Source organism: Lissotriton vulgaris, chromosome 3_1, assembly GCF_964263255.1.
Source record: "Lissotriton vulgaris chromosome 3_1, aLisVul1.2, whole genome shotgun sequence".
NCBI lineage: Eukaryota > Metazoa > Chordata > Amphibia > Caudata > Salamandridae > Lissotriton > Lissotriton vulgaris.
In genome coordinates this window covers 1,636,900,541-1,636,925,725 of record NC_141689.1, presented here as the reverse complement: position 1 = coordinate 1,636,925,725, position 25,185 = coordinate 1,636,900,541, and the positions used below count along the sequence as shown (strand labels likewise).

Genomic DNA, 25,185 nt, shown 5'->3' with positions numbered 1-25,185 from the left:
TTGTCATGGTGGAGGACTTGCTGTGGCCAGTTCTCAACTAGCAGCTCATGGTTTTCGAAGGAGTCTTCTATGCACATAGACTATGTAGAGCTTCTTGTAGTCTCCTTTGTGATAAAGTTTTCCCAAAAATGTGTGTTTGTTGTTTAGTTCTTCTCAGAATGAACAACCTCATGTTAGTTAGTTAGGTGCATCAATCACCTAGAGGCAGAGGTCAAAAATCCTACAACCCCTCGCTAAATAATGTTGAGAATACTTCTTCAACATCATATTTCGGTAGGAGCAGAATATCTCTGAGACATTTAAATTCATTAGCAGATTAATACTCCTTCAACCTCAGAGATTTCAGCGACTGGCAGTTGCATGTACCAGTATTGCACTACTTTCAGAAACTTTGGGGTCCCCTCCTGACATTCAGACTCAACTTCCAGCTTCCATATTTTTAAATTGGGAGACCAGAAGCAATGGCTGCAGTGGCAGACACTTCTCTCCATCCTTGGCATTAAGGACTCTCACATGCATTCCTAATTATCTCTCCAAAATCAGGAGGTAATTATTCTCACTAGTGATAATCGCACCGTTTTGGTCGTCCCAGATTTGGTTTCACAGATCTGCTTCAAATGTAAATAGGAACTCTGAACCTGTTGCCCAATCTCCTATATCACATCCAGACTCCTCTGGGTTAAGATCACCGTCTGGTTATTTTCAGACAATCTTTTTCAGACAATCTTCAGCTCGTGGCCTAGAAGCTTTTGGGAATCACTAGTCTATCGCAGAACTTTCATCAAACACCATTGAATTCATCAAAAAAGATGGAACTTCACACGTTTACAAATGAGCTTGGCCTTTCTTGGACTTGCTGGTGCATGGTATCAAATTCAAATCTCATTTTGGCAAATATTTCTTTCATTGCCAGTTTCCTAGGAGAACCTTCAGAAAAGTCTTATAGAGAAGAAACTATTCACAGATCGACAATTGTATTACTTAATAAATAAATAGCAGGAAAACCAGTTGTGGAACCGAAACTAGGGGGTCGATTATGATTGCGGTGATTCTGCATCCTCCGGGCCGGTGGAAGCCACCGCCATCCCGGAGTATACGGATTCACTGCTGCGGACCTTCAAAACACCCACTGCCAGATTATGATGGCGGTGGGATCAGCGGTGGACGGCAGGTCCGTCCCCCGCTGATCCGCGGGGTGTTGGCCGCAATTTGGTGGCGGTGTCTGCAAGACACCGCCAGCCAAATTATAATGGGTTTGTAAACATGCTTTTCCGCTGCAGATTTTCTGCCGTGGAAAAGCATGTGGACATTAGCTTCTGGGGGGCCCTTGCGGGCCCCCAGGATGTCGGGGGTGCACTTGCATGTACAAAGCGGCAGGCACCGCGCGGTGCCTCCCGCTTTGTGCATGCAAATGCAAAGCATGCATATTTAACCTTGCGGTGGGTGCTGCTTAAAGCAGCACCCGCTGCAATGTTAAATATACAGGATGTGACCGCCAGGGTGGCGGTCACATCCTAATTCCAATGGAGGGAACGCCGCTGCCCCTGCGGACGGTCCCTCCACCCCGGGGGTGGCGCATGGACGCAAGTCCGTCCGTCATCCTAATCGACATCCTAGTCTGCAAACTACTCTGGGGTATAACGTTGAGTATCACTCCGACCCCTAAATGTACTTTTATATGAGATATAAACTTGATCTTAAATTTGTTTGTTTGTTTCATCACCTGATAAATCTTCTTTAGCTTAAAAAAAAACTCTGCCTGCAATACTGACAATGTCACCATGCTTGATCTAACAGGATGTCTGTGGTAAAAGCGTTGAACCTTTTGTCCAGGTGGTTTACTACTTTGGTGCTTTCTTCTCACCAACGAAGAGAATGACAACTTTCACTTTTTCAATGGAGTAACCTCCTTTCCCAGATCAGTCTAATCGCTGTGTGGTAATATGTTAGAAAAAACACATGAGCCTCGAACACTCGCTCTCACATCACCTTAGGACCAATTTCTCATTTCACTTATAAATCCTCATTCTCCTTTTTCTTCCGCAGCCTTAGCCAAGCTGGTTAAGTGGGTCATGTCCTAAGTAGGAATTGATGTTCCTGTATTTGCAGATCATTGGGCCAGAGGTGCTATGGCTCCAAAGGTTTTCTGGACTAGAGGTAGTCTGGAAGACAGTGGGAGAGAGGCTGAATGGTCCTCAGCATATACTTTTAAAGCTTTTCATTGCAAACTAGTTAATCATGCTTATTTTGCTCTTATTAACTCGCTTTAGATAAGTAAAATAGGACCTCCGGTCTTGACTTAAAATGCAGATTCTCCAAATGATAATGTAGGAAAGTCCTATTTTAATTATAGGTATGGAGGCGAGTATTATCCCACCTCTTGAAATTTATTATCTGACTAATCGATATATTTTACCTCCCTCTTTTAGGGATATTACTTGTTGTTTTACTTTTTCAGGGTCACAATGAACAGTTCCACAATCGACCTGAAGGTTATTCAGACGACTTGAATGGATCATGATTCTGCTACTAATCTTCACCTGTATTTTCTTCTTCGTGCTTCCATTTCTGGATAAATAAACTAAACCTGCAGCATCAAGAAAGATGACATACAGTGGTAAATATATAGTACACACATGAGACGCCTGGGTTACTTACATTAGTATTACAGCATTAACGCTTGCTGGGTTTTGTAATTTTTTTTATTATAGCATATGATCTATGTATTCTTTATGAATGACTGCTTTAAGACAACGAAAGAATAATATTTGCTTATGTGCCTTTAATAAACTTAAGATTTTCCTACACTAACACTTGGAAACTGCATTATAGCTCCCTAGTAAATGGTCCTTTCATTGGATTCCCAGAAACCTCCGCCCTTAATCCCAAGCAAGTGGAACCAATATAAATGCATAGAATTGTTTCCATGTATTCCTAGTCCCTGTCAAGGGATCATAAACGTTAATATTAAAGTATTGTGAGTCCAACTTTAACTAAACCTTTACAAGCAAATGTTACAGTTTTGGCTGCATGTAGGTAAACCTAGGACTCTAGTGCTGAATTTTTAGAAAACCTCAAGATTCAAGAATAGCATTGAACAACAAAAAACAGTCATTACCATTGTCTTTTTCACGTAAACTTCCTGCCCTCTCGACAATCCGAAATCAGCTATTTTCGCAACATAGTTCTCACCGACCAAAATGTTTCGAGCTGCCAGGTCCCGATGAATGAACTAAGATATAAAAACAAAACAATGTATTAGTATGCAGTGCTTAATTTGTGCCTGAAGTTTACATGTGCTGTCTCTGGCATTTAAGGCATAACTCTGGCAAAAAGTACGACCGTCCACCATGTGGTGGCGCTAATTATTTTTAAACAAAGTTCATCAGCAGAATGTTTAACGATTTAATAACATACATTTAAAAAAGTTTTTGGTCACCTGGAATAGCCTGCATAGTCACAGATATAGAAGTGTGATGGTTAGGATGTAGCGTTGTTTAAAGCATTTGACAGCGCTGACAGGGACAGTTGGTGATGCACGCCCCCGTGGCTTCAGGGCCAGGCTGGTCTATCAATCAATCAATCAAGACATTTGTAGAGCGCAGGGTCTCAAGGCGCTTGGGGGGGGGGGGGGTGCCGCTACTGCTCGAACAGCCAGGTCTTGAGCTTCTTCCTGAAGGAGAGGTGGTCTTGGGTCAGGCGCAGGTCGGCCGGGAGGGAGTTCCAGGTCTTGGCGGCCAGGTAGGAGAAGGACCTTCCTCCTGTGGTGGCTCTACGGATGCGTGGGACGGCGGCGAGGGCGTGGCTGGCAGATCGGAGGTGGCGTTTGGGAGCGTAGAAGTTGATGCGGTCGTTGAGGTAGCTCGGGCCTTGATCGTGGAGAGCTTTGTGAGCGTGGGTAAGGAGGCGGAAGGTGATTCTCTTGTTGACCGGGAGCCAGTGCAGGTCTCTTAGGTGTCCGGAGATGTGGCTGTGTCGTGGGACGTCGAGGATGAGTCTGGCTGAGGCGTTCTGGATGCGCTGGAGTCTCTTCTGGATCTTGGCGGTGGTTCCGGCGTAGATTGCGTTGCCGTAGTCCAGTCGGCTGGTGACGAGGGCCTGGGTGACGGTCTTCCTGGTCTCCGTGGGGATCCACCAGAAGATCTTCCGAAGCATGCGCAGGATGTTGAAGCACGACGAGGAGACGGCGTTGACTTGCCTGGTCATGGAGAGGGAGGAGTCCAGGATGAAGCCCAGGTTGCGTGCGTGGTTCGTCGGTTTGGGTGCGGTGCCCAGGGCTGGGGGCCACCAGGAGTCGTCCCAGGCGGAGGGCGAGGAGCCCAGGATGAGGACCTCCGTCTTATCTGAGTTCAGTTTCAGGCGGCTCGTCGTCATCCACTCGGCTACCTCTTTCATCCCTTCGTGCAGGTTGGCTCTGGCGGCGGCGGGGTCGTTGGTCAGGGAGAGGATCAGCTGGGTGTCGTCGGCGTAGGAGATTATGTTGAGGTTGTGTTGGCGTGCGATGGCCGCGAGGGGGCTCATGTAGACGTTGAAGAGAGTAGGGCTCAGCGAGGATCCTTGAGGGACGCCGCAGATGACTTCGGTGGCCTCTGATTTGTACGGTGGTAGGCGGACTCTCTGTGTTCTTCCGTCTATAGGGCAATAAAGCTGTGCTCGACAGGTCAGCCTGGCATGTCAGTGTGTGGGAAGTTTTCTCTTTTTCGAGTGTTGGTGGGCCTGTTTTATGGTCTGCATGTGAGGTTTTACTGATGATTTCCCTGATATTAAAACAAATATTGCCTGCAGCAAGCTCAAATGCATGCAGTCTCCCATACCTTGCAAAACACTTCAGGGCAGATTTACGTTTCCTGGCGCATCCCAGCAAATCAGCAGGGTTGCGCCAGGAAAGATATGTGACTCAAGTTAACCCTTGTGACACCACAGATGCGCCACATTTACAATGCGGCGCATAATGTTGCAAGAATAAACAGATGTGTGTCGCATCTGCTGGCGTAAGGTTGGCACAGTGCTGGAGTTGGGTCTCGGGCGCGACGCAACTCCAGCACTGTTCCAACCTGGTCTATCCTCAACATGGTGCGTCACGCCTTACACCTGCTTCAAGCAGGCACAAGGTTTTGATGCAGCGGCGTCGGAAAAGTGACGGAGTGAAATCTTGTAGATTTCACCCAGTCATATTCACCTGCATCGGAATGCCCACATGAAACCTGACGCAGGTTTCATGTGGCGCAGGGCTTTACAACGTGATGCATCTCCCTATATGGTTCACGTTGTAAATAGGGCGCAACATGGCGCATGGTTTACGCCGCCACTGCATCACAGAAGTGACGCAATAGTGGTGCAAATGTGGCGCACAGGCTCGTAAATCTGCCCCTTCTATTTTACAAGTTCAAAATTGCCCCAAATTGCAAACATGGGCCACTATTTTAGCTATTTGATTTTCTAATATGGCCAGTTTTATTTTGCCTGGGCCTATTTTATGTCGCAGTCCGACTCCGAGTGGCCTCCTGAGAAATATATTGGGCCCTGGTTCTTATTGTTTTCACAAACTGAGAACTGCCAGCATGGGTTTGTGATGACGTCAGCATTGTACGGGGCATATTACCAAGCAATAGCGATAATTATAGATATTGCTTGGTTAGAGCCAAAAATTTACTGCTGAGCTGCGGCGATTTTTATCACAGATAAACCTTGGTATTACCAAGGTTTATCGCAAATGCGATAAAAAACGGCCGCAATGCATGAATATCGCTGAAAAGTCAGCGATATTCATGCATTACCGAGCTAATGCTCTTTTTTTTTTTGTAAATATATTTTTATTGCAGATAAAATTCACAGTTGTACATCGGTCAACCATAATGCAATCGGTGATGGTAGCACCGAAGTTGAGGTAGTACTGTTACACGGCCATTCAGCCCACAACCCGGGGGTCGGGCGGCAATTTTTTACTTAACGATGAGCGTGGGTCCTGTGGTCAACCAGATACGACCAGTTATGAAAGAAAATTTCACACCTGCTTTTCTAAAAGAAAGAAGAAAAAAAATCTCCACCCAACCCAACAAAACTCACCCAGAGGTCTAGTGGCTGAGCAACAGGTTCGATTTATCAAGAGCTTATTAGGAAGCTTGAAAGTGCTCCCTCCTCCCTCTTTCCACCTCCCTCCTCCCCCCACGCCATCAGTGCATAGTTAGATTATCAGAAAGCATATGTTAGGAAACTTTTCGCAGTCTGGGGAAAATGCAGTATACCTGTCGTATTACGGGGACATAGGCTGCTCATTGGCATCACTGTCCGTTGTCGCTAGGCGTGCTATGATCGCGTAAGGCCTGCACCAGTGCTTCCCATGCTTTCGCTGATTCCAACGCCCTCTCATTCTTCTGACGCCTCGCTAGTTGATACCTCAGGGTACTCTCACCCTCAGCCCATTTAAGGAACTTGTTGCGCCATTTAATGCCCGTTGGACCAACTCGTGCCTTCCAGTGTCGCGTTATTTCCCGTTTTGCCAAGAGCAATCCCATGTCAATGAATTTGCTGGTAACTTTCGTTTTGGGGGTATGCGGAAACCAATGTAAGATCCCTACTGCGATGTCGAATTGCAGGGTCCGCTCTGTAACCCTGTTAAGGGTGTCCCCTATCATTGTCCAGTAGGAGGACAAAGCGGGCAGGACCATAACATGTGGCTTAGATCTGCTCCAATCGTCCGGCATCTAGGACAGGCCGCAGTGTCAGAGGCGAAGTACTTTTGTATCTTCTCCGGGGTCAGGTATGCTCGGTGTAATATATAAAAGTGGACCAATTGGAACCGAGCGTTGCGCGTGCTCTTCCAAGCTCGGCGCATCCGCTGGGCCCAGGTGGTCTCCGGGATGTCACTCCCTATATCGGCCTCCCATTTGGCCTTGAGTGTCCCCAATGGAGGCAGCCTCTCGTTAACCATCCTGTAGTATAAACACGTTGCAGCTTTAACCGTTCCCGCTGCCATCATGACATACTGACATGCCATAGACGTCTGTGGTTCTTCAAGTCCGCTCTGCCATTGTGCCTGAAGTGCCCTCGTGATCACCGTGTGTAGCAGGAAATCGCCCCTGGGGACGTCGAAGCGGTCCAGGATTGCCTGGAAGGGCAACAGCACACCGTCTTCATATAGGTCGCTGAAAACTTGTATGCCCGCGTCCTCCCAAGCTTGTAATTGCGACCAGTCCCCACCATGTGGTAACGCTGTAAGCATTCCCAATGGGATTTCGGGGGCGTAGGGGTGGTTCATTCCTGTCTTGCGCTGCATGCGGTTCCAGCGCGATCTGATAGTGCGTTCCTCCTGCGTGAGGTCCCTCATTGCTAGCCTCTGCTGCAGTGCGTTGTAAGAAAGAACGTGTCTGGGTATTCCCAGCCCCCGTTCCTCCTCTGGGCCTCGAAACTCCCGTGCTACCTCCTGAGTGTATGTCTGCAGTTGAGCAGCAAAGTAATATGTTTCAAAATCGGGAACAGCTAGCCCACCCTCCGCTTTAGGTCTCATCAAGGTCTTAAGCGCAACTCTGCGGCGGCCCGGTCCCCAAAGGAAAGCCACAATTAGCGATCTCAGGTTCCGGAATACGGCAGGCGGGATCCAGATCGGAAGCGTCCTGAAGTAATAGAGTAGCCGAGGAAGCGCCACCATCTTTAGCAGCGCTATACGTCCCGCCACCGACAACGGCAGGGTAGCCCAAAAGGACATGCTACCCTTTAGTGCTCGAACGCACCGGGATATATTGCCCTCCAGAACGTCAGCAGCGCAATGGTAAATATAAACCCCCAAATATTTTAGGCAGTTGGGTGCCCATCTGATTGCCCTAGGTGTGTCGGGCTGGGATTTCCCTTTGCGAACTGGAAATAAGCACGTTTTCGACCAGTTCGCCCTGAGGCCCGATATTTCACCAAAAGACGTGAGTACAGCGTCGGCACCAGCCAAGGCCTTCTCAGCATCCTCCAGGAAAAGCAACAGGTTGTCGTTGTACAGGGAAATAAACTGTTGCCCCGATAAGGTCCTCAGTCCTCCGTAGTGGGTCCCGGTGCAAATTGACAACGCCAGGGGCTCCACCGCCAGCGCAAAGAGCAGCGGGGATAACGAGCAGCCGTGCCTCGTACTTCGCTCCACCGGATATTGCTGGGAGATCAGCGGTCCTGATCTTACCCTCGACATTGCAGAGGCATAGAGCACTGTTGTCCAACGCAAGAATCCCTCTCCTACCCCATAACAACTAAGCACTCTACGGAGGTACTCCCACTCTAGACTATCGAAAGCCTTCTCCAGGTCAATCGAAAGGATCATGGGTTGGGGAGCCTCGTCGTGGCCCTCTTCCAACAGGCGGAGTAGGCGACGGATGTTCATTGTAGTGTTTCGCTTAGGGATGAACCCCGCCTGGTCCTTGTGTACCAGGGAGCCCATGTGTCCCAGTAGTCTCGATGCAAGGATGCTGCTTAATATTTTATAATCTACCGTGAGCATCGAAAGCGGCCTATAAGACGCCGGGTCGCCACTCTCCCTGTCGGGCTTAAGCAGGGGGACTACTAGGGCCTCACGCATCGAGCCCGGGAGGCGCCCCAGGCGTTTCGCCTTCTTGTATACTATCAACAGCCACGGGGCCAGGAGGTCGACATAGGTGGCATAGAACTCTACTGGAAGCCCGTCCAATCCCGGAGTTTTGTTGTGTGCCATACGTGTTATGGCACTGCGGATCTCCCTTAGTTCTATGTCTTTCCCCAATCCCTTTGCCTGTTCGGGTTCCTGAGTAGGGACGGGCAAATCCCGTGAGAAGTTATCAATAGGGGTAGTATCCGCTATCATTCTACTTTGGTACAGGTCTTCGTAGTAGTTCATAAAACAACTGAGGATTTCGGGCTGGGTATGGACCTCCACTCCCTCAGCGTCCCGCAGAGACACCGTGGGAGAGGTGCGCCTCGTGGGGTTAGCTAGCCAAGCCAGGAGCACCCCCGATTTGTCACCCTCCGCTAGTGATCTGGTCAGGTAAGTTTTATAATCAAAACTGCGTAGTCTTTCAACTTCAACAGCTACAGCTTCTTTCGCCGCTGCGGTCTGCTATTGAAGCTCCGGGTGGCCGGGCCGTAAGAGCTCCAACTCGCGAAGATTCCGATCTGCCTTTCCGAGGTCCTCTAAAAGGATTCATCGCATCCCCACTTTCTTAGTAATGCAATAGCCTCTCACTACCACCTTAAAGCGGTCCCACTCTGTGGCCCTTGCCCCAGTCGTGCCCTCATTCTCCGCGAAGTAGGCGTTGATTCGGTCTTCCAGTTCGCTCCGAAACAATAAATCCTCTAGCATTTCGGGGCACAACTTCCAAGTTGGGACACAGGGGGTGCCGGGAACCATCTGAATTCGGCCAGAAGAGGGTTGTGATCGGAAACAGTCCTCGTTAAATACTCGGATCTCGCAGCCGAAGATACCAATTCCGCTGATCCCAAGAACCCATCCAGCCTCACATGTAGTTCATGCATACCGGAGAAATGAGAGTAGTCCCGGGTATACGGGTGTTGGGCCCGCCAGATATCTGTCAGTCCCCATTTAGTCTGCCATTCCTGTCTACCCCTGGCTACCCGGCATGTTGGTGAGTCCGCCAGGGGAGGGTGAGATCTATCAGGATCTATGTCCACCACCGAGTTGAAGTCCCCTCCGATCAAGAGTGGCCCTGTCAGATAGTGGGCCAAGGAGCCCGATAGCGCCGCGAAGAAGGCCAGCTGGTCCACGTTGGGTGCATAAATGCTGCAAATATTTATATCTTTTCCCCCCAATTTACCCGCTATGGCCACAAACCTCCCTTCCGGGTCCACAGTATGCTTAGTAACCTGCAGGGGGACCCCAGCCCGTACCCAAATCAGCGCGCCTCTAGCATAGGCCGAGTATGTGGTGTTGTATACCTGTCCCCTCCACCTGGTCTGTAAGGCTAGTCCCTCTGCTTTCGTGAGGTGCGTTTCCTGCAATAGCGCAATCTGTACTCCCCTACGCACTAGGTAAGCGTGTATCTTGTGGCGCCTGGACATGGAATGCAGCCCGCGCACGTTCCAGGTAATGCATTTCAAAGTGGATAGTTCAGCCATTGTCCTATTGCGTCCTGCCATTTCTCCCCCAGTCGTGCTCAAGTAAGATCAAACACAGTAGTCGCTCTGCACCAATGGCGTACCCACCCCCCAACAACAACAATTCAACCCCAAACCATGTCTCCCCCCCCCACCCACAGGTCTCAAAGATTGCAATCTAGTTCCCATCCAAACTGTACACAGAAAATCAAAAACTATCCTGACGGTAGCCACCGCAGGCGTGCCTTAAGGGCAATATGGGGGTCGAGCACCGACAGGGGGCCTCCCCACGTCCAAGCTACCTAATTGCGATCGAGCCATAAATATCGAGGGCAAACACAGGACTTATCCCCAACCCATCCATCATCCAATTATCCAACATTCCCCGCGAGGGCTCGCCCCCCTTCCCACCACCCATTCCTTTGTTGGAATCGGCTCACCCGAAATCACCCTTGTCCATCAAGCAGTCCCTCTGCCGTCTCTGGGGTAATCACAGGAAGGGGCACACTATCAGTCTTGGAGTCCTCCGTGTCCGTGCGGTCCTCACTGTAGGAGAGTAGGGTCTGCAATCCTATGATCACCCCAGATTTTTGCTTTTTGCTTCACTGGTTTACGACTTTCCCTGGCTGTGGACCTAGCTGTTCTCTCTCTAAATTGACACGTGTACTTTAGGTGCATTTACCAATTGGTACTAGGCCACCTTTTTAGTCCCTGTACCCAGGGCATAGGTGTACCCAGGGCCTACCAGGGGCTGCAGCATATATTATGCCACCCCTGGCTGGCCATCTAAATCTGACACAACTGGCTGCACGACAGCTGGGGCAAGGTGGTGTAATCACCCTTTGCTGCAGATATAGTATTCCTATATCTAACCCTAAAATAGACACATGTATTCCTATTAGTCACTCCTATGGCAGGCCTTAACAATCCTGAAGGCAGAGTGCTTGGAATTATGTGAGATGGTGCGCTGGCATGAGCTGAGCCCGTCTGCAGCTTGCGGAACCAAGTCCTAATAGCTGTTCTATGATAACGCGTACCATATACTCTTAAGTGCATCATAATCCTCGAGGTTATTTGCTATCTTTGGTATCGCTTTATCAAAACATGTCGAGTAAGGTGTCATACGAATTGGAATACTAACCCCCCGCCAATTCTGGCGACGGGGTTAGCATTCCACCCTTCTAGAGGGACACAACATGTATGTAACTGTGAACCCCGGTTAAAGTTAACTCGAGCCTCAGCATCACAAAATGGATGCTGCCACCACAGACACAAGTCTGACCCCCTGCAGCTGGGAGTCCTTCCAGCGAGGGGAGCTTGGACAAAGGGTTTCCTGTCAGGGGCGGTGCTAGCACCATCCCAGACAGGGTTTTGTGTATCCTAGGTAGGCAGGGCCGAGAAGGAAGGTGACTGCAAGTGGCACCCCGGTGCTCACTATGCATCTGCCAGTTGGAACCAGTTCCAGGGGCACACCAGCCCCTGAGCTGGGGAAGACTGGACAAAGGAGAGGGGTGTAACCACCCCCCCCCCTCCTGGTCCCACCCATGGGCTGGACCTAGTTGCGTGCCTGCCCCTTTTTCGAGAATAAAGATAGGAGCAGGCCCCCTTCCCAAATTAGATCATCTTTGAATCCTGAAACTACTTTCCACGAAAGGAACTCTCGACTTCTTCTCAAGATTTCTCCCTTGGTATTAAGGAGTAGTCACCCAACATCAGCGGGCACCAACTAAGTATCTTGTGGTTTGCTGCACGTCCTTCCTCCGGAACCAGACCGACCAGCACGACGAGACCCGGACTCCCTGCCATCTCTGGCCTCTGCCTGCCTCTACAGCACAGCTGAGAACTGTGGGTGCGACGAGACCAGAGGAACCGGCTATCATCAGAACCTGCACGACACTGATCCAGCACGACTGCCGAGGGACCCTCGAGTGGGTGCACTGGGGTAAGAGAAGCCCCAACCCCAAGCAGCACGAGCACCAAAGCCCAGCCCCCCAGCATCCACCAGATCTGCGTGGGGCCCTTTTGCTTCTGTGTCGCTTGCCACGTTGTCCGGTCACTTGCCCGTTGGCTAGTGACTCTCCAAAACGACGTCCTACGTTTGTTTCACCGCTGGTCTAGCTCCTCTAGACTGGCCCTTGTCTCCTCTTGAAGGGGAACTTCCTCTGACTCTCCTAGTCCACTCTAGACGCCATTTTGTGTCCCCATGTGGGCTTGCCTTAGCCAAGGCTTGTTGCCTCCTTCAACGGATCCAGCATCGCCAGCAGCAGACATCCGACGTGGGACAGCTCACAGACCTCCAGCCTGGTTGACCCCAGCGCCCTGGTCCGTGCAGCAGCAGAATCCAGTGTCACTTCTTCACCTGGCTGAGTGACCTCGTCCGGTGCCATCCTGGTGCCCACCTAATCACTGGCTAGTGATTCAGAACTCGGTCCCCTCTGCTTACAGGTACCCTTCTTCACTGATCCATCCTCGGATCAGCCCGGAACATCTTCACTGGCTGCCTGCCAGCAACTTTCACTTCAGGCTCCTGGTTCTTCAACTAGGATTCCCGACGTCACTTGAACCCTATGCAGCCGCAGCCCCTGGGCTAGGTAAACTGAGTACCACGGTGCTCCAGCGTAGGACCACTCTCTAAGTGTCTAGATCCACTTTCGTTTTTGACCTACCTAGTCGGGTTCGCCTGATAACACTAACTTTGCATTTACTAGTATCCATAGACTTTGTCCCGCATTGCGCGTGAGAGTTTCCACTCTGCACCCGGCGCCCCTAGGCCTCCTGCTTCTAATCTAAGGGTTCAGCATTGTAGGCCTAGCGATTCTAAAGTCCCTGAGAACTGTTACTTACCTGCTAGTAATTCGCATTCCACTTTTGTAGTATATGGTTTTTCGTGCCCCTCGGGCATTTGTGTAAATTGTGCAACTTGAAGTATTTTCTTAAGAGTTTTGTTATGTGCTTAGCTCCCTGACTCATAAAGAGATCAGGGTAGACTTGTTATAAATAAATATCCTTTTATTTTCATAACAACTTGTGTGGTGTCCTTTCACTTGGTGTTCAAGGGGTATATGTGATGGTATAACGGCTGGCTTAACACGCCCTCTACAGTTTAGCCTAAAGACTGCTCTTGTCCATGCTACTAGGATAGCTGGTCTATAAGGTTGACTTACAACCAATCATCAATAAGGGTCGTTTGGAATGATACACAGTGATCACTAGAATAGTGAGCACTACAAATCAGGCCAACTTCTCACACTCACCACCGCCAGGTTCCGAATCCTCGATTATGGGCCCACCTTGAGAGACTGACATACTGGATACCATCTCCAACACACCTCGCCGTTCCGCCGTGGTCTCCACAGTTGAGGGCCGGCCAAGCATACCCCGGCGATTCCGGATCCTCTTAGACCTCCGCCGTAGTCCGACCTCCGAGGTAGCCGAGAAAGAAGACCCAGGGCCATCCTTGCCAGCTCTATATAGTTCCAACCAGCTACACGCGTCATCCGGGGTATCAAAGAATTTAGTCGTGCCATCTAGTATGACTCGGAGCCTCACTGGAAATAGCAATGAATACTGAATACTCTCACTTCTCAGTTCACGTTTGATCTCTAAGAAGGAGGCTCGCTTGCGCTGGGTCTCGTAGGTATAGTCCGGAAAGATATTCACTTTACTGTTCTCCACCTGAAAGGGTCCATTTATTCTGGCATTATTGAGGAGCAGTTCTGTATCACGGAAGTGCAGCAACCGCGCCACCACCGGACGCGGAGGTCGGCCTTGTTGCGGTGACCTGGACGGTACCCGTTGCGCCCGTTCCAGGGTGTAAAAAGAGGAGAGCCCCTCAGCTGCCACCACCGTCCTGAGCCAGTCCTCTAGGTAAGCCACCAGGTCGCCATCTTCAATTTTTTCAAGTAGGCCCACTATGCGGATGTTGTTCATTCTATTGCGCCCTTCCGCGTCCTCCGCCCTCCTCTCCAGTGCATCTATCCGAGTCAGGGCGTCCTTCATGGCAGTGGCTAATGTTTTTTGCGTCGGCTCCAGGGTTCCAACGGAGCTCTCCACCTCCTTGACTCTGTCCGAGAGCTTGCCATGGTCAGCTCTGAGCAAACCCAGACTCGTCGCGACCTGGGCAATGTCTTGTTCGAGTGCCGATCTTGTATCGGTTATCGCCGCCAGAATCTTGTCCAGTTGGTGCTGGAGGTGTGGGTCCCTCGACGTCTCCGGGTCCAGCTGGTCTCCCTTGTCCAGCGTCTCCGCGTCCGAGGTGGCCTGCGTACCACCTTAAGTGCCCTTCGGCTTCACCATGGTGGCCGTGGTCTCCGGCAGTGGATCTGGCGATCGCCCAGATGAGGAGCGTCAATTGAGGTGCCGTCAGCTCCCGTCTCAGCTCTTGTATCGGCGCGGCCCGACGGCCAGCCCCCGGTGTGGCGACGGAGTGGGTCACGACCGCTCGCGGTCCAGGAGCATGGAACCAGGAGCTCGCCCACTCTGGTCACTCCGCTTGTAGTGAATATCAGAGTTCAATGATATCTGTTGGTGGGTCGTTGCAGATTCGCCGAGGTTGTTCGGATCAGGCAACAATGGCGCCCGCTGTAGATACCACGTGGCGAGGGCTCTCTCGAATCGTCCCTTTGTCAGGGCGCGGTATCAGGGGGCCAAGCGGGGGACGGCAGCACACTTCCTCGGAGCAAAAAGATGGGGAGGGGGGTCACCACCAGTTCGTAGTGTGCGGTCGGGGGCTGCGATCCTCCCGAGCCACTTCCACCTCCGTCTCAAACTGCAGGCCTCCACCTTCACCGTCACCGGTCCGCGTAGGCCCCAAGACTAGGCCGATCACTCTCCATCCACTCTTTCGGCCTCCAGCTCCCTGCACTGGGCTCGGTTCCCTATCAGCGTGGTCCAAATGGGCACGCGAGCCAGCGTTCTCGAGGTCCGAGGCCGATGCCGTCTCGAGTTTGATGGGGTTCTGACCAGCTCCCCCCTCTTTCCTCAGCTCCGGGTAACGCAGTGTTCCAAGGGTCCAGCCGAGCGGCGGTCTCGACGGGCACCGCTCAAAGAGTTCACAAGCGCTGTTGGTCACTCAGGCAGCTGGCATCTGCGTCGCTCCACCATTAAGGGGAAAGAGAAAGAAGGCTTCGCCGGATTGTCCGGCCTCCTAGGTCCACGGGCCGCCTCAGGATCACCAAGACGGAGCGGGTGCCATTTTGAGCTCGGCGCCGCTCGGTCTGGAGGCACTCGTTCGGCCCTCGTTCTCCTCAACCGTGCCTCGCTGAGGCTCTCCAATTTCACCCCCCGGCTCAGCGCCCACCTCACTCAGTAGTCGGAGGGTTGGGGAGCCCTTGATGCCTGGGAAACAGGATTAATGGCGGCTCGATCGCAGAGCCGAGCGCTCAGGCGACCTCCACCATTGGCGCCCTAGCCACGCCCCTCCCCGAGCTAATGCTCTTAGCCACGTTATCCACCTCCCATTGGATAACATGGCTGAGAACTGCTCAGGGCAGGTGTTAGCTTTTGGAGATATTCGCGCTTACCGCAAATATCTCCAAAAGTTGGTAATAGGAGATAGCGATGTTAGCGACTGTTTCCAGTCGCTAACATCTTGGCACGCCCATTTTGCATGTCATTAGTGATAAATATCACTGACATGCAAAGTCGGGTCCAAGATGGTCGCTATCTCCTACTAGCTGTCGCTAACTGGTGTTAGCGACAGCTCTCCCAGGGTGCTTCCCAGTGAGGAGCCCCTCTGAAGCAAAAGACCACAAATGGGCCCTCTCTCAGCAGTAAGAGGATAAAGTTACCAAGAGATAGCTCCGATTCCCCCACACACTCCATAGCAGCACTCTCTGACGGCGGCGACTGAAACCCGGCTCCTACCTGTGCATACCTGTTTTTGGCTCAGATAATCCATCCCTCTGGCGACATCAGCAGCAAAGTGCAGGAGCTGCTGAGAGGACAACGTGGAGGCCGTGCTGTTGGCAATGGCGAAGGCTGGATCGGTCTCCAGCACCCGGCTCTTCCGGAGGAAGTCCAGCAAATTCCCGTGGGGGGCATATTCAATGGCAAGGTACAAATAACCTAGTGAGAAATGGAACACTGCTTTAGTAGTAGTATCAAATAAGAACGCTCAGCTCAATGTTACGAAACCCGGATTTTCCATGAAACAGACAATTGTTTTATAACATGTACATGTTTATTGTGACTATTTTCATCGTCTCTCAGCATCTGGTAATATTTTGTTTCTTTTCCACAAGTCAGATTAATGAGATATAACGCATTGTGCAGCCCATAAACTAATTTGCAGAGTTAGGAGCTGATTTAGAGTTTGACAGAGAGGGTACTCCGTGCAATTGCAATAGAGTAACCTCTCTGACACATGTTCTGTATGCATGCAAGATTTAGAGCCGGGCAGACCAACAGTGCATTGACAATGGAGCCTATCCGGCTCTGTCACTGACATTCTCCTCCAAACGCACAATGGAGTCCGACAAATATAGAGTGGGCAGTCAGACGGCTTTATTTTTGTCAACGCCAGGTAAAATCCGGAGGTGACGGACAGTAAAAAATACAAAGATGATTCACATTCCATTGGATCAAAAAATAACACAATGGTGGAGCCATTAGTTTTCAACTTTTCAGAAGGAAACTTCCACTTTGGGTGTTTGTTTAAAAAAAAAAAGTAAAACTTTGGAAACGTTTTACAATTGCTGTCACGTTTGACGGAGCTATCTGTCAATTTTTTAAAACTTTGATAGGAACTGCAGTGATGGTGGTTTCTGGCAAAGTATATTAGATGTCCCTAGGGTAACAGACATCCCCAAATATGGTGGATGTGGTGTCTGTCAGGACGAAAGAGTAAAGTACTCTTGCAACCTGACCTAGATTAAACCATCTTCCAAACTCTAGATCAGGATCATAGTGTGACAGAGCATGTTCTGCAACAGTTTATTTTCTACCTGAAAAGTAAATGTAGACTGTAGGAAAGTCATCCTTTTTGCCCTGATCACCGCCATTTTCTTTTACTGGTACCGGTGATTACTGACTCTGAATGTGCCTTGGGCTCTGCTAACCAGGCTTCTGCAGTAGCGGCTGCTTCCGTCAAAGGGTGGTGGCCGTGGTTAGGGTTTGAGGGAAACGAGGGAAGGGGGAATAATAAAAAAATAGCACTTACCTCTTGACTGCTGGCCACCGCCTCTTCATTCTCCATCCTCCTCTCGGCAGGAAGCACACAGCCTCCCAGAATCCCCTGACCAATCACAGCACTGCCTTAGCAGTGTTGTTATTGGCCTGAGCACTGTGATTCAGCACTCAGATAGGGGCTGGCCGGCTGTGCATGTTCTGCACCCAGGCTCTAACACAGCCTGTGTGGAGATCATGCAGAGAGTGCATCACACTTTGGCTAGCCGAGACGGCCAACCAAAGTGTCATGCGCACTTTAGTTCCAGCCACCACTCCTCCCCCTTTGACACAGGGAGCCCAGCCCGCCCACTGGCTTCAGCTGTAAGCTGAATACAAAAAGCATAATGATAATAACAAACATTATTATCATTTTATTTTTGTATGCAGCTTGCAGCAAAAGCAGTGGGGCAATGCTCCTCCACCTTAGCGTAGGAGCCACCACTGGGCTCTGGGCCAGTCCTCTGTTTAAAAGGTAAATGGTAATTGGTGTAATTACAATTGGTTCAGACAACCTACCTGTAAGTCACTGATATACAGGAAGTCATGTAGGTTTAGAGACCCCAATGAATTTAATACATTTAAGTGTGCACTGCTTTGGCTTCTGGTGTCATTGTAAAGCCAGCCCTCCTTTACAGGCTGGTTTTAAAATAGAACTGTATCCAAATTCGACTTTGGAATTAAAAGTACTTCCAAATAGCAGAACAAGCTTTTTATCACCCCCAATGTCTGCCCTAGGTGCCCCAAGGATGGGGTGACTTGTAATTAAAAGCAGGGACATTATAAAATATGTTTTATATGCCCCTTTTCTATGACCAGGTGAGGGAAAAACAGCCAAAGTCGTTTTTTCCCATTGTAGTGCTGCTAGCTCCTTAGACTATCATATGAAGGCTTTATTACACTTTAATAAAGTCTAACACGTTTGTTTTTCCCCCATTGTAGTGCTGCTAGCTCCAGAAACGAACATAGGAAGGCTTTATTAAACTTTATTAAAGTCTAACTTTTGGCAGGAGTCCGCTAACAAAATAACCATAGTTACAATAAATCCAAAAACTTGCCAAGGTTTACTTCATATAACTTTTGCAGGAAAGTCGTTTTAGAACTTGCTTTCCTGAAGTTACCAAAAACAGCCCTGTAGTAGCCTCTTCTGATCAGCCAGCCTTTGATAGCCTGATCCAAGCTGCTCCCTGATTCGGTGTAGGTGTGAAGAGGACTGGGGCTGAAACAATGCGGCCACTAGTGAGAGGATATCTGTTGCCTGCAGGTGTCATGACAGGAAGGGGGCTTGGGAGATAAAATGGTCCTCAAAGAGCGAAGCCCAGGTAGTACCAGAACCAGGCCTACCCCCACTTCCTTGATCCGCAGCCAGATAGAAACCCCACTAATAAGATTCGGAGAGGGGCTCAATGGGGAGTGTAGGGAAAAGTTAGCCACACCTGTGGGTTAGGTTATCCAGACTTGAACTTGAGTTTTGATTTTGGCATTTTGAATTCTAGGACAGAAATATGTTACACTTCCCAGGAAATGGTCATACAGAGGGTGTGAACTTAAATCCCCCCCTTGCCGGCCCAGAATATCGAAAAAAAACGGGAGATCTGCAATGCACCTCAGATATCTGCCTGGAAGCATCTGGAGAAGAAGTTCTGCCCTGCTGGACCTTGGACTGCACAAGAGAGGACTGCACTCATAAGGACTGCACCTGATGCACACTCAAGGCTTCACAACAAAAGAACTTTGCCTGTCTTAAAAGGATAAAGAGTGGACTCCCTGATAAGGAGCAGGTAGAAAAGTGCTGTAAGAAGGTACCTGCATCATCAACTACAAGGACAACTCCATCTGGCAAGCTTCAGATGGATTTTACTTGAATTGACGAGGTGCATTGTGGGAGTTGCAGTCCCAAACTTCAAGAGGCAAACCACAGCTTCTGAACCCTGGGTTGGTGCTGTGACCCTTTTCCTTTATCAAAAAACCTTCTGAGAATTTTTTTTCAAAGTTTGGGAACTTTTGTCAAAGTTTTGTGTAAAAGCTCCATGAGAAGCCCGGCACCGACGACGAGAGTCAAGCCGGCGGTGTTGAGTCCTCGACTCGGCCTGACCATGCAGGTTTGCCCCGCTTAAAGTTCTGGAGCTCCTCACCGTCAATGACGAAGAGAAAGATCTCCAGGACTCATTGAGGCATCATGCTGCAACAGACTGGTGTCCTCCAACCAAAATCCGGATTCAAGGACCCGTTCGCTCGACATCGAGAGAAGAAGCTCAAAAGAAGTGACTAAGTCAGAAGGTAAAAACCTGACCCGGGCCCTACTGCTCATCGGATCTGACCTGTGATCCATAGAGGTCAGCCTGAAACTTTGACTGTGTCCCGGTCCAGTGTGACCTGATAGCTGCAGTTGGTGCTTTTCTGGGGTAGGTGCTAGGAAGCTCACTTTTTATTATAAACTTTAAAAATTCATATCTCAGGTACCCTACATTGAATTTTTGTTGTTTTGGTGTTTAAAAATACAAATATTCTCTTTTGTTATAAATCTGATGTTGGAATTTTATTGTGTTTTGTGTTATACTTATTTATTGTTTTGGTGATATTAAATGCTTTACACACCTGTCCCCTAAATTAAGCATGACTACTCGTCAGCCAAGCTACCAAGGGTTGTGCAAGGATTAATTTATCAAGACTTGACTGGACCTTATTTGTGTTTGTGGTATTATTACTACCTGTAGGTACCTACCTGCACCTACTAATGAACCACCTACCAACATTGAAATATACAAATATAAATACAGTTCATATCTAAAATTAGTGATTTCCTAAATGATGTACATGTTATGTAAAAGAAATTTCAATATTGCTTTGTAGCCCTGCCTCAATAAATTCTCAGAAAGTAAGGACTTTAAACATTCAGGTTTTCAGTAGTCCATAAAATAGCACATTGATACCCTATTTTCATAGGGGTTTAGGTGGTGGGTTCCAAAGACTTGCTTCTTACCTTGACAAAGCTCTATTGGGCATATGATCAAGAGCAGGCGATAAATTTATCGCCGCTGTATCGGCAGGAAACTGCCGCTAAAGCGGCGATAATGGGCTTGATAATATGCCCTTGTGAATTCCCATAGCAGCCTAGGTTAACACCAGAACCTGGGCTGCTATGGGAATTTACAAGGACATATTATCAAGGCCATTATCGCCGCTTTAGCAACAGTTTCCTTCCGATAAAGCGGCGATAATTTTATCGCCTGTTCTTGATAATATGGCCATATGTTCTGTACGCATTTTATATTATAGCATTAAGATCGCAACTTTTGTTATTGCTTCCTTGTTTCCATATAACAAGTAGCAGACTGACATTTGTGACTACTTTCCATTTTGTGATTACCTATCCAAAAATAAAATAAAAAGTGAAGTACATAACATAAACAGGGTTACTGCTGCAAGACATTTCATACGTTACAAGGTATTGCACAAATTAATAATTCTAGCAAAATTTATATTTACATGAGCTCATAGTTGACTTGGGACCTGGCAAAGGGGATGGGGTTGCAAAATGGGATTCAAAGGAAGAATTACTCAGTGTTTCCTTTGCTTAAGAAGGTATGTTTTTAGATCAACCTTAAATATATAGAAAAAGAAGATAAGAATAAGTCAGTTGGGAGTGAGTTCCAACAAGAAAAACATGTCAGAATCTGATGTTGTACAAATATATATAACATAAAAATATATAAAGTAGAATTGGAGATTGAGTTCACAAGAACCGTGGTCCGTCTGCTGGACTATTGCAATATAATTTACATCTGCGGCTTGAAGAAGAAAATTCTGAAAATCCAAATAACACAGAACCATCTGCAGTAGTAGTCTGGCTCAATGTGAACAAACCTGACCACATCCCTTCAGCACCTAAAGAACTCCTCTGGATGATGATGGAACTAAGAATACAACTCAAAGTTCTCAGTCTAATTTTCAAATTTGTTCGGGCAGTTGGTCTCATGTTCCTCCAAGCCTTGTGACTCCTCTGCATATAATGAAAGGGGTTGATTCGGTTAAGGACCTCAGAGGCTGGAATCTAAAATACTTTTTTTGCAACACTAATACCTCTGATACCATAGATAACAATAACTTTTTGCCACAACAATCCATTTTATTGATTTTGGGCTATCAAACACTTGTTTTTAGAATTATTTTTGACTTTTTTTTATATATACATATTGGTATTCACCTTCATTATCAGTTCAACACTCCTTGTTATAAATCTTATAGCATTCAAGACAAAAAACATTCAACATTTAAGTACACATTACATTGACTATACACCATATATACATAAAACTTATAAATCATTTGCTCAATTGTTAAATAAATCGAAGGGTGATATTTGTCTCAACCTTGTCCTACTTCTACTATCAAACTAATCTGACTGGGGTTTGAAAACCTCTTAGCCCCTCAGTCACGTCTGTTTTTCAAGTCCTATATAGGGTCGGAATTTTTACTCAGTACAATTCTGCTCTGTTGGGGAATTAGTCCTTATCGCTCTTAGTTTCCAGTAGAGAAATCTACATTGCATAAAGTCTTCCAAGCCTCTATCTTTTGCCTTGCCAACGCGTTTCGACCGCCTTGTGTTAGGACCAGATGTGTTTTCTTATGCAGTCTTCCTCAGGGCTGAGTGCTTTGTCTGTAGGACTTATTTTTACACCTGTAAGATGTGCTAGGGTGTTTTAGTGTGTATGCTAACTAAGAGCCTTAAATTTTTTTGATCTGGACTGATCGGTTCTCTCAGCGTGGAAATTTTTCAATCTGTCAGTTTTGCTGGATCTGTTTCCTATAGTGGTGAAAGGAGGACACCGTAAGTGCAGTTCTATTCATCCCATTGTGTCTATCATGTCCTATTCTGTGTGTGTTTTGCTGTTTGGATTGCGGCATGGAGAGATTGTTCACTGGTTTCGTGGTGAAACTGTGGCGGCAATCAGTTTCCAAGCTGTCTATGGTGTTTAATTTGGTTGGCCTTCACACGGGGGTTTGAGTTCCTAATAAGTTTTTTATGGGCTCCTTTGAATGCGACATTAAGTTGCAAATTATCGCTAATGCCGCATTTAAGTGTAAACGATTTTGTCATTTGGAGTGGTTTCCGTTCTCGCGGGCATAAAAGCGGCGCTTCGGTGCTCACGGTGTCTACGCGCGTTTTTGTGCTGCTTTGACACTGCCTCTCTCTGTACGTTTTTATGCCGAATAGTTCTCCATACCTGAACTCTTTGTAGTCCGCTCGCTTTCCTCTAGTTGGTTCCGCAAAAGTCTGTTCCGGGTGGTTAGCTTTCTTCCGGCAGCGTCTTTCTTTGCGATTGCGTGACTTCCCATTGGTTGTGTCGTTGGGTGGTTGCTAGGCATCGCAATTGTGTGTTTACGGACCACTTTTGTTGTTATTTTGGATCAATTACCGCTATTGTTGTTGAGTAAATTTGTGAATACTCCTTTCTGTGTTTTATGCAGGGATTTTTGTTATGCATAATTCGTTAACTCCGACAGTTCATTTAGTCCGTTTTCCATTGTTTCCAGATATAGAATAGTTCTCGCTTCTAATCTGGACAAAGTGTTTTCAATGTTTCTTCCTTTGATGTGTTTTAACACAGTCCATTTTAGGTCTTCTGGTTTATGGCCTTTCTCTGTGCAGTGTGCCACCATAGGTGCATTGGGAGTTTTGCACCGGATTCTTGAGCGATGTTGGGAAATGCGTGTTTTCACGGGTTGGCTTGTTTTCCCAATATATGCCTTTGCGCATGGACATATGATGCAGTATATGACATTATGTGTATTACAGTTTGTAAATTCTTCATGTCTTATGTACTTGTTACCATATGAGAACTTGCTGCCTTCTATGGTGCTGGAGCACGATATACAGTTTCCACATTTTCTATGTCCCTGAATTGGGGGTAAACTCAGCATCGACCTTAGGGACATGTCTTGTCTTGGTGTTGAAGTATCTGCTCTCACCAGTTTGTTCTTTATATTTCCATTCTTTTTTAAGGCAAAGATGGGTATCTTTTCAAGGGGTTTCAAACATTTTACTGTATTCCAGTTCTTTCGAATGATTTTCTGGATGTCGCTTGTGGCTCCAGAGAACGTGGTGACACACACCAATGGCATGTCTTCTTTCTTGTCTCTGGGTATTAGGAGGGACTCACGAGGGGTGAACCACGCTCTTTTCATTGCCCTTTTTAGTAACTTCTTGGGATAGTTCCTCTCCATTAGTTTTCTTAAAAGTTCTTTAGCGTTGGAGAAGTAATCCTCTTTTTTGGAGCAATTTCTCCTTATTCTGAAGAATTGACTCAAGGGTAGATTTTCTTTAAGGTTCCGTTGGTGGAAACTTGAAAAATGTAGTAACGTATTTCTGTCTGTATCTTTTGTGTACAGAGATGTGTGAATCTGTCCGTTTTCATGTTTCACCATTAAATCCAAGAAATGTATTTCTTTTTTGTTTGAGGATAATGTGAATTTGATATTAGGATTCCTATTGTTCAGCCATCTTGCAAAATCATTTAGATCTTCTTCGCTCCCTCGCCAAATCATAAAAACATCGTCTTTATAACAACGCCATATTTTAATATGGCCGCCGTAGGGGTTGTTGTTGAAAATCCACTGTTCCTCGTATAGTGCCATATACATAATGGCCATCTCCGGCGCGAAGGGACAACCCATCGCGGTTCCCATTACTTGCAGGTACTGGACGTTGTTGAAAGTGAAAAAATTATATTTCAAACATATCTCTGCTAGTTTGAGCAAAAAATCTGATGGCACATTGTGCGGTCTTTCTCTTTTTTCTCTAATGTCGCATTCAAAGGAGCCCATAAAAAACTTATTAGGAACTCAAACCCCCGTGTGAAGGCCAACCAAATTAAACACCATAGACAGCTTGGAAACTGATTGCCGCCACAGTTTCACCACGAAACCAGTGAACAATCTCTCCATGCCGCAATCCAAGCAGCAAAACACACACAGAATAGGACACGATAGACACAATGGGATGAATAGAACTACACTTACGGTGTCCTCCCCTCCTTTCACCACTATAGGAAACAGATCCAGCAAAACCGACAGATTGAAAAATTTCCACGCTGAGAGAACCGATCATTCCACATCTGAAGGAGACAAATTTCGGGTACGTGATAACAATGATTCACACAAAAAATGTAGGGCTCTTAGTTAACATACACACTAAAACACCCTAGCACATCTTACAGGTGTAAAAAGAAGTCCTACAGACAAAGCACTCCGCCCTGAGGAAGACTGCATAAGAAAACACATCTGGTCCTAACACAAGGCGGTCGAAACGCGTTGGCAAGGCAAAAGATAGAGGCTTGGAAGACTTTATGCACTATAGATTTCTCTACTGGAAACTAAGAGCGATAAGGACTAATTCCCCAACAGAGCATAATTGTACTGAGTAAAAATTCCGACCCTATATAGGACTTGAAAAACAGACGTGACTGAGGGGCTAAGAGGTTTTCAAACCCCAGTCAGATTAGTTTGATAGTCGAAGTAGGACAAGGTTGAGACAAATATCACCCTTCGATTTATTTAACAATTGAGCAAATGATTTATAAGTTTTATGTATATATGGTGTATAGTCAATGTAATGTGTACTTAAATGTTGAATGATTTTTGTCTTGAATGCTATAAGATTTATAACAAGGAGTGTTGAACTGATAATGAAGGTGAATACCAATAAGTATATATAAAAAAAAGTCAAACAAAATTCTAAAAACAAGTGTTTGATAGTCCAAGATCAATAAAATGGATTGTTGAGGCAAAAAGTTATTGTTATCTATGGTATCAGAGGTATTAGTGTTGCAAAAAAAGTTGTGACTCCTCTGCAGCCTGTGCCAAAATCTCAGGTTCAGCAACGAATTCGGAATTGTTCACCTCAATACAGAGCAAATTGAATTAATCTCTAGAATTCGCTGGATCTTCATCTGAGAG

General features: G+C 47.5%; 1 protein-coding gene across 1 annotated transcript in view; it reads right to left on the bottom strand.

Moving 5' to 3' along the window:
* Nucleotides 1–25,185, bottom strand: part of TEK (TEK receptor tyrosine kinase) — a 570,337-nt gene that overhangs the window by 81,314 nt on the left and 463,838 nt on the right. Inside the window, exons 17-18 of the mRNA XM_086962126.1 lie at nt 15,938–16,128; nt 3,119–3,232 (exon numbers count right to left, since the gene is read on the bottom strand). Of these exons, the coding sequence (XP_086818252.1) occupies nt 3,119–3,232; nt 15,938–16,128 (305 nt within the window). The remainder of the gene's footprint in view (nt 1–3,118; nt 3,233–15,937; nt 16,129–25,185) is intronic.